The sequence below is a fragment of the Engraulis encrasicolus genome, chromosome 18, assembly GCF_034702125.1.
Source record: "Engraulis encrasicolus isolate BLACKSEA-1 chromosome 18, IST_EnEncr_1.0, whole genome shotgun sequence".
In the NCBI taxonomy this organism is placed as follows: Eukaryota; Metazoa; Chordata; class Actinopteri; order Clupeiformes; family Engraulidae; genus Engraulis; species Engraulis encrasicolus.
Genome location: NC_085874.1, coordinates 7,696,647 through 7,706,839, shown reverse-complemented (window position 1 = coordinate 7,706,839; position 10,193 = coordinate 7,696,647). Strand labels below are relative to the sequence as shown.

Genomic DNA, 10,193 nt, shown 5'->3' with positions numbered 1-10,193 from the left:
CAGATTCAGGAAGTAGGAAGTCAGCAACGAATCCTGTGGCGCCGGGTGGAGAGCATTCAAAATAGTAAAGATCAGGCATTGAAATGCATATTTTTGTATTTCTGACAGCTTAGAATGGCGATAACTGTGTTCAGATGTATCGAGTGCAATGAGGAGGCTAGCGAGCTTCATCGTGATTACAGCAACGGGATTTTAAAGATTACAATATGTGTAAGAAAAATGTTTGACAGGAATGTGGTCATCTGTTTTGTTTACGACGGTGCTATGAGCTATCTATCAGTCTGTAACACAACCTATTTCCTTTACTTATAGGACTCGTGTAAGAAGCCAGTGGACAAATACATTGAATACGATCCTGTCATTATTCTGATCGATGCCATCTTGTGCAAAATCCAAGCATTCAGGCACATTTTGTTCAACATAGAGATAAATGTAAGTAATTACTCTGATATTTAGATCACAGAACCTTGGGTTGTCATTTAGTGTCTTTTATTTGTGCAGAACTGATCACATGTCAGCAGTCAGTCTTTTTGCTTGCAACCCATTTGCTAAAGTGTGTGTGTGTGTGTGTACGTGTGTGTGTGTGTGTGTGTGTGTGTGTGTGTGTGTGTGTGTGTGTGCGTGTGTGTGTGTACGTGTGTGTACGTGTGTGTACGTGTGTGTGTGTGTGTGTTGTAATCAACACCGGCACACTTTTTTTGGAATTGTGTGTGTGTGTTTCAGATTCACTGGAAGCTGTGCGTGTTTTGCCTTCTCTGCGAAGCCTACTGGCGGTGGTCCCAGCTACAGGGTTCAGAACAGACCAGTGACCCTGCAGACATCATCAGATACACCAGAGAATGGGACTTCTATGGCATGTTTGGCCTCGCAGCTCTTGGTAATCATTGCTCACCTCATGGCAACACAACACCAAAACAGCTCAGTCCAGTCCAGAGCCACAATTCCCATAGTATGTACTCAGCAACACTGTAGTTTGATGATTATGATATTGTGTATCCATCCAAATAGTGTACAGTGGTATCTACAGTGGTATGCCCTGAAAAAAAAAAAAACATTAGATGTTGCCAATGTTCCACTATCTGTGATGGGCCGCCTTGCCACAAAAGTTACAATGCAATGCCATTTGGAATGTTTGTTCCAGCTTTTTTAGTAAAACGGATCTGAGTTTGAGTCAGGCTCAAGGTCATTTCCCGATCCTTCTCCCATCTCTCTCCCAGTGGCAATCCTGCAATGACCGGTGTCCTGGGTGGTGCCCCCTCCGGGGCCATGCCCCTTAACTGTGACCACCCTCCAGGGAAAAAGAAAAGAGAGTAGAAACCTGGCAAATTGTCAAAAAGATACTTTAAACTGCTGATAATACGCTAATATCATATTATAATCGCAGTGTGATAATGGCCCGGAAATAGCATGTTAATAGTGGTAATTGGTGATTTGTGTGATGTCTTCGGGGGCAGTGCCCCATCTCGGGTCCTGCTCCGGACAATTGTCCGGCCTGCCTGCCCCTATGACCGCCCCTGCTCTCTCCCATGCATTTGCTGTCAAGCTGTTTATATGTCCTGTCCAAAATAAATACATAAAAGCCTAGTTAATACCTAGCCATTGCAGGGGCCGGGCTGTAGTTGAAATCATGAAATGGTTGTCTCAGGCAGCATCGTTCAATGCCATTTGAGAGTTTGACTGGGCTACTAGATTGTAGCTTTTGAAGAAAGGTTTCTCAGTCATTACTATGTAATGACCCTGTAGCCGATATTGTGTCTGCTGCTTAGTTGGTCTTGTTGGTGTTTGCGCATGTGGTGCAATTGTAACTGAGGTGATCCTGCGCTAGTTCGGGGCTCAAACCCGCCACCTACCAGTCAATGCTCCAGTTCGGTCAAGGGAGGCACAGCATGATACTGCTGAGCTAAAGGTCCAGACCGTTAGCTCAGTGCTACCGATACGGTATGAGGCTTTGGGAAGGAGGTTTACTAATGTTCTCCACAAAACTCTGCTAGTTGGCCTCCGTTACACTCGTCCCCTTAAACCTCACTCCCATCCGGGTCACGGCACCGGTGTAACTGACGTGATCCTGCACTAGTTTGCCACTTTGGGCTCGAACCCACCACCTACCAGTCAGCATTCCAGTTCAGGCATGGGAGGCACAGCACGATCCTGCTGAGCTAAAGTTCCAGACCAGTAGCTCGGCATTACCAATACTGTATGATACTATACATTCGGTGGAAATATCAGGAGAAGAGGACTTATGAAAAAAGTAAATCCTAGAAAAACATTATTATTATTATCATTATTATTACATACCTGCCTCGGGCTGAATGTATGTATGTAAGAGTGTGCAATATATGGTTAATATATGTGTAATATTTGTCATGATGTGTGTAATACCTGTGTGTAATGTCTTCTGTATTTATATATGTATGTATGCTACCTGATACCTTAATTTCCCCTGTGATCAATAAATAATATAGTACTCTACTCTACTCTACTATTATACCAACAAGGTAACAACATGTCCCCTGTATGTATTCCTTACCTCCTCCTCTCCAGAGCTGCTGGTATTTGTGTTCGGGGTGCTGCTGTGCCTGGGGCTGGTCCAGAGGGTGAGGGGCGGCACGCTGGAGACCGGCCTGCTGCTCAAAGCCCTGCTGCTGTCCAGCTACGGCAAGGTGCTCCTCATCCCCGCTGTCATCTGGGAGCACGACTACTCGCCCCTCTGCCTCGGCCTCGTCAAGGTGTTTGTGCTGACCTCCAACATGCAAGCTGTCAGAGGTAGGTCTTACCTATTTATTGTTATTATCTGTTTATATATTATTATTATTATTATTATATGTTATATATTATCATCACATCATGCTAGCTGTAAGAGGTAAGGCGTGGGGTTATCAGAAAGCAGCCCCCCAGCCCAGCCAATACATGCAATATTATTCTAATATTATTATTATTAGAATTGCCTCCCCCCTCTCCCTAGGCCGGGACAACCGACCCCTTTGTCCCCCCCGCCCGTTAGCTTCCCTGGTAAGACGTGTACTTTGTATGAGAGGTGCCAAGACTTCCGTTTTCTCCGGGTTTCTTCTGCATTTTTGAGCCCTCTCCTGCTCCATTTCCGACATTCTTCTAGTACGGTACTCTTCTAGGCTATGGCACTCTCCCGTAATTTCTGACCCAGCACCCATTCGTCTTGCCTCCACCATAACAACATCATGGAGGTTGTTATTCAAATGTTGACAGGTATGATTTACATCGAGCTTATAGAGATTAGAGGCAAGCGTTGCTCAAGGTGGGTGTGGTCTTCACATAGCAGGTAATATACTATAATATGATGCTTCCAAAGTTTTTTAACTAGGTGTCATATAGCAGAGGCACAGCGATTGTTGAATTACCAGTAAATAATAATCTGATCATGTCATTGGTCTCAGCAGGACAGCACGTCATACCGGGTATAGTTATTATTGTACAATTGAAAGTCAATAAGGAGATGGCTTAGATCAAGGGTTCTCAAACTTTTTGGGGGGGCTCTCTAGGTTGTCCTCAAATGAGCTGGCAACCCGTAATAGAGCAGAGCAGCCAATGATCTCACCTGATCTCACCTGAAATTACGAACATAACAATTGTTTTCAGTTCTTTAAACGCAAAAGTGGAGCCTACCTGTATGTAGGAACAATTTTGAACTAAATGTGGAACTACTGCTGTAGTAATTTGCATATTGCTTTGTAACTTAGTTTTTGCTCTGATCCCCTGGCAATGTGCTGCAGACCCCCAGGGGTCCCCTGGCCCCACCATAAGAGCCTCTGGCTATCTAGGTTTGCACCAGTAGATGGCAGCTTCTGGTTAAATTCTGAGCCCCCATTGGCTCAGTGCTGTGATTCTGTCTCAAGGACTTTCATTCACAACACACCAGACTGTTTCAGTCAGTTTGATAGTTTGGCTGCATCTAAAAATGATACTTTAAGCACCAAAATAAATTAATAAATCAGCACTTGGCGCATGTGCACGTGCGCGCGCACACACACACACACACACACACACACACACACACACACACACACACACACACACACACACACACACACACACACACACACACACACACACACACACACACACACACACACACACACACACACACACACACAAACACACACACACTTTTATCACTGAGCTAAACTGGAATGCCTGCTCACCACATGTCAAATTCCTTCCCAGCTCACCAAATAAATTAAGCGGATTTGGTCCATGAATTATACTCTGGAAGAAGCGGTACAAAGTAGAAACAGAGGTTCACTGAGTGTATGTATTAACCACCATTATAACGTTCATAATGAATCGATGGGAGTGCAGAGAAGCGCTCTGATAATCTCCTCATTTTATGCTTGGCTATGATTTTCCTACCGTTAAGTTCCCAATAGTGTTTATTTGGTGTGTATGGCTTCAAACAGCTATTTAACTGAACTGTTCTCTTATAAAACACCATAAAGAAGTCACTAGGAAATGATTTGTAGTCTGTGTCTGTGTGTTGCAATGATGGAAAAGCACAAGTTAATGGTGTGCATAGAAGTTAAAAATATAGGTAAGATATCTTAGTATTTAGCATTACCACCCATAAAAAGTGTTTTTTGTGTATTTTGAAGATGTCTACACTATGTAGTCTAGCTGGCCAGTTTTTTAAAGTCCATGTGAAATATGAATTAATACCCGCCCCTGTGGCTGATTTGGTAGTAGATATAATCATTGTTCACTAAAAAAATAATGTTAGAAATCAGTTGGCGGCGGTTGTGTGACATGATTGTACCGTAAATGGTTCTTGGCCAAAAGGAAGCTGGTATGCAAGACATGGTAAAGCCTCTTCTGACAGCTGTCAATACTGTCAAACAGTTGACTTCCTGACAAAATGTGTTGAATGTGTTTTACAGTAACTGCCCCTAAAATAAAGGCATGTTAAAGGGACAGTTTGGTCAATTTCAACATGCAGTTGTAATGCTCACACTAAACTGGACTTGTCAGTGCCTGAGATTTTTTTTTTCTTCTTCTTCAACCGTTTTCGAGATCCTGGTCATTGTAATGGGGGCAGCTCTTTGTTTACATTTCAAAAAAACATTTTTATTTATTCCCAAAAACATCCAAAAGGTTATAAAACATCAGCAGACAACTAGCAAACAGCAGTACCTTTTGGGAAAATATTTGGAGTTGGCCTATGTTTCATTTTTAAAAAATGTAAACAAACGCTGCCCCCATTAGAATTGCTCATATCTCGGAAAGGGCTGAGCCGAAAAATGTGGCATCACCAGGTACTGACAAGTCAAGGGTAGCGTGAGCAATACAACTGCATGTTGAAATTGACCAAACTGTCCCTTTAAGCTGACAGAACATGAGTGCCTTGGTATCTTACTACTTCTGAAATGCCCTCAAACAGTGTTGGGATGCAAATCAAGGTATGGACATTAATAAAATTATAAAAAAAAATAGATTTGGATAATATAATCACTACCCTAGCCCTAGTTTAAACCGTGTCTTTGTGTATTTACTCTGCACTACTCATACCTGTTTGCAGAAATAATAACTATTGTCCAGTGACATAAAGAAAAGAAATGTGGCCCTGCCATGGCCTAATGGTAGGGTACTGGGTTACTACCATGGCGACCCGGGTTCGACTCTGGCCCAAGTCATTTGCCGATTCTTCACCACCTCTCTCTTTCCACTCAATTCCTGTCTCTCCTTGACTGCCCTGTCAGAAATAAAGGCCTAAATAAATATTTCAATTAAAAAAAAAGAAATAGATTGAACCATTCTGACAAGAGAAACCTGTCTCCCGCAGTCATCCTGAACTGCGGCCGCCGTCTGTCCCTGCTGGCTGTGATGACTGGACTGTCCTTGGAGACCTGGGTCACCCTTACCTTCCACAAGCTCCAGTGGCACACTCAGGACCTTCTGCAATTCCAGTGACCCTGTGATGACCCCCCACCCAAAATAACCCAGCTCTGTTAACCCTCCTTGTTGATTTAGCAACAGGCGGGACTGGGGGAGTTTGTCCGCTATAGCCTCTCTCTGGAAGCTGGAGCCAGTGGGCCTCATTGCAGTTGGTTTCTACACAACCCTGCTCGCAAATAGAAGGCCGGAGGAGGAGGAGGAGGAGGAGGAGGAGGAGAGGAGGAGGAGGAGGACAAACGAGAGGGGGTGGCCACAGCAGGTCACTGTTCAGAATGGCATTAGCAGGGGACTGTTGGGAGATTCCTGAGGTGATGTGATAAACTTGCACTGGTCAGGTTTGTTCAGTTAGGGCATTTTGTTGCATTCTGTTGTAACACTCATGCTTACTGCTCAGAAAGAGAGAAAAAAAACTGCTGCCAAAGTGACTTGCCATTTTAATGTATTTGCTTAATGTGAGTTTTTGATGTGCGTGTGTGAAAACGTTGCTGAGTTTGTACAGCTGCATATATTTCTTTTTTTGCACAGAAAATGAGTGGAAAAAAATGTCTAACATCCTGTCATATGGCATGCTGCATGTACTTTAGTTTAGACCTCCCAGAGTCATCTTTTTTATCCTGCAATAGCCTTGCTTGTGAAATCATAAGCGAAAAAAGAGGGGTCAGTGTTTCTGTTGGAATGCTCGTAATTAAAACAAGTCACTGTGTGCGTGCGTGCGTGCGTGCGTGCGTGCGTGCGTGCGTGCGTGCGTGCGTGCGTGCGTGCGTGCGTGTGTGCGTGCGTGCGTGCTTCAGAGATTGAGACATGCCAAGCAGATTCTGTTTCACTGTTTCATCCGGTGCAGAGAGAGACTGGGGCAGGAAGAGAACTTTGAACATGTGAAAACAATGCTGCCATTTTTTTTCCTTGTAAGTTTTATTTTTTACATCATAAAGCGCCCTTGTGATGTGCTTTTGGATGGTGCAAACAAACCCAACTGCCTGTATTCATAAAATTAATAAATACATTTATATTATAATCATGAAAACAAAGTGTGCTAGCCTTACTGCCTGTGTCAATCTTGAAGTTTAAACAAAACATCCATCTTAAGATTACAATGTCTGCATTTACACTAGCCTTTAACAAAATGGTTTGCGTGTGTGTGTCTCTTCTCTCTCAACCACATGTTGTGACAAGCCTACACATAGCTTAGAGCTGCAACATACTTCAAGATCTTCAGGTGAAGACCAAGAATGCCAGCTTTGTGTGTGTGTGTGTGTGTGTGTGTGTGTGTGTGTGTGTGTGTGTGTGTGTGTGTGTGTGTGTGTGTGTGTGTGTGTGTGTGTGTGTGTGTGTGTGTGTGTGTGTGTGTGTGTGTGTGTGTGTGTGTGTGTGTGAGAGAGATTACTCTGTATGCTGAAACAGGCACAGTATGTTCTGTAGGATGGCTGTGGACAGCGCTACAATGCTGCCTGTATTTGCTTTCTGTGTCACGTATTTCCCCGGGCCATTTGAAACAGTCAAGTTAACTGTTAACTGATGGATGGACTTCAACTTTCATACTACTTTGAGTGTTTTCTTCATGGAAAGTGCTTTATTAATAAAATATTATTTGTATTGCTATATCATTTGATTTGTGAATGCCACAGGGCTGATACAGCAGGCTTCATTTGTTATTTGGTTGGTTTGTAAGATAATAAATGAGGGTCATCACCCTGGTGAAAGAATTTTGCTTTGACTTTCAGCCGTATATTGCGTTTGACTATCAGCCTTACATTGAAAAACCTTACTACACCACAATGATAATGCACAGGACCTTTAGTAATACATTACGACTTGGTCATTGCTATCGTGGTCTAACAGCTCATTTCTAACATGTCTTTTTTAGGACAAAAATAAATAAAAGTCATGGACCAGATAATATCTGTGGGCGTGTAATTAAGACATGTGCAAGACAGCTGAGCCCAATATTCACGTGTATTTTTAATAAATCTCTGCAGACACAACATGTACCCAAGGTTTGGAAACATGCTGTTGTGGTCCCTGTCCCCAAATGTGGTAGACCAAATACTTTGAATGATTTTAGACCCATCGCCCTAACCTCAATTTTAATGAAAAACTTTGAAAAATTGATAAGGTCGCACATTTTAAGGAATGTCGAAAATGATTTAGACCCCATGCAGTTTGCCTACAGGCCAAACAGAGGAGTAGAAGATGCCACCATCACCCTATCTCATCAGCTCCTGAAGCATCTTGAAGTGAGTGGGTCACACGCACAAGTATTATTTATTGACTTTTCATCAGCTTTTAATACCATTCAGCCACACATTTTAGTAAACCGTCTTCTTACACAGTTTTCTTTAAGTTTTAATCTTGTTGGTTGGATTTTAGACTTTTTAATTAATCGAACACAGAAAGTTAGGGTGAATGGAGTTATGTCCAGTCAGCTTTCCTCCTCCACAGGCTCGCCACAAGGGTGCGCACTCTCACCCCTCCTGTTTATCCTGTATACAAACATGTGTCAGAGTAAATATGCCAATAGAACCATCATCAAATATGCCGATGACTCTGTTATCGTAAGTTTGTTACAGAAAGAGGAAAGAGGTCATGGACCGATAATTGAAGACTTTGTCCAGTGGTGTGACGAATCACACCTTAAACTGAATATATCCAAAACTAAGGATATGCACCTTGATTTTGGGAAAAAATCAAGGTATGTGGCCACTAATATGAAAGGTCAACTAGTGGAACAAGTTAAATCCTACAAATACTTAGGGACCATCATTGACTCCAAATTAAATTTCCAGGACAATTGTGAAGCTGTATGCAAAAAAGGTCAACAGCGTTTACACTGCTTGAGGAAGCTTTAATGTTGATAAGTCCATGATGATTTTGTTTTACCGTTCCTTTATTGAATCAATTTTGTCTTTTTCTTTAGCCTCATGGTTTGGCAATGTCCCCCTTACACACAAGAACCGCCTATACCAAATTGTTAAGTGGTCAAGTAAACTGATTGGTGAACCACAGCTGCACCCTTCTTCCCTGTATGCAAAGCAACTACAGCGGATAGCAATGGCTATCCTAGATGATAGCCGACACCCTTTGCATAGTGAGTTCCAGTACCTCCCCTCTGGACGGAGGCTGGTAGTTCCTGGTTGCAGAACCAATAGGTTCAAAAGCAGTTTTGTCCCAGCTGCAATTACTTTGCTAAACAAGATGTAAAATAAAGTTAAAAATGTATTTGTAAAAATGCTCTTTGCACTTTAGCTGCACCAGGAGTGTGGTGTCACTTCTGCCATGGTGCCCCCCCCCCTCCCCCCCCCCCCCCCCCCCCCCCCCCCCGTGTGTATATATTGTATGTGTATTTTTCAGTCAAATGTCAAACATTTTTATTTATTTCCTTGTGAAGCCTACATGTGTTTTTTTTAGACTCCATGTTTATGTGTCATGTGTCTTGTGGTTCTGATGTAAGGACAGCCATCTTCTCTTTTATACTGCAAACCCAGTTTACCTTCGGGTACCAATAAAGTTGAACTGAACTGAACTGAACTGGGGCGTTGTCTTAAGGGGTTAATGGATGTCACAAAGTGTCCCTCATTCCCAAACAAAACAAACACCACTTGACATACTGTCCTTATCACTCACACTTGTGCCTGTTTAATAAGTAAGTGTGTGTGTGTGTGTGTGTGTGGTGTGTGTGTGTGTGAGAGAGAAGAGAGAGATAGACAGAGAGAGAGAGGGAGATAGCAGCAGCAGCATGCTGCATAACTGTAGAGCTGTGTTTTGAAAGACATTCCTCTGCCTGGAAAGTTGGCCATTCTGCCGGAGAGACGGTACGCGACGTCTGGCTTGGGGGTATAACCCCCGCGCAGTTTGGTTTTCTCCCCCCCTGTAATAAGCCTCTGTCAGACCCAGCATGCTGTTTAGCTCTACCTCCAGTCACAGCCGCCCCTGTCACTGGGCAAGGGCGAGGGAGCTGTATTTAAAACCAAAGCTAAAAGCTGTGTGTGTGTGTGATTGTTATAAACTCTCGCTCTAAAGCTTCCAGGAGCCAGCGACGCGGCATTTGTACACAAATCTGTGTAATCAGATTAGCATAACAAGAATCACATCAAAGCCATTTTTGCAACAAGCCAACAGGGCCGACAGGGGGCTCAGGAGAGTATGCTGCTCCGCTCCGGAGTGTGTTTTTTTGTTTTTGTTTTTGTTCTTTTTTGCACATAAATAAATGATGTGGAATAGTAATGTCTTTAAAATTGTGTTGGATTTTTTATTTTAATTATTTGTGGTTTGTGTGG

At 43.0% G+C, this 10,193-nt stretch overlaps 1 protein-coding gene across 1 annotated transcript; it reads left to right on the top strand.

Moving 5' to 3' along the window:
• The first annotated feature begins 27 nt into the window (after positions 1 to 27).
• On the top strand, positions 28 to 6,126 carry arv1 (ARV1 homolog, fatty acid homeostasis modulator). Its single transcript, XM_063222313.1, has 5 exons — positions 28 to 210; positions 313 to 432; positions 724 to 877; positions 2,542 to 2,763; positions 5,807 to 6,126. The coding sequence occupies exons 1-5, from the start codon at positions 115 to 117 to the stop codon at positions 5,932 to 5,934; spliced, it is 720 nt and encodes a 239-aa protein (XP_063078383.1). The 5' UTR covers positions 28 to 114; the 3' UTR covers positions 5,935 to 6,126.
• Positions 6,127 to 10,193: the final 4,067 nt, after the last annotated feature.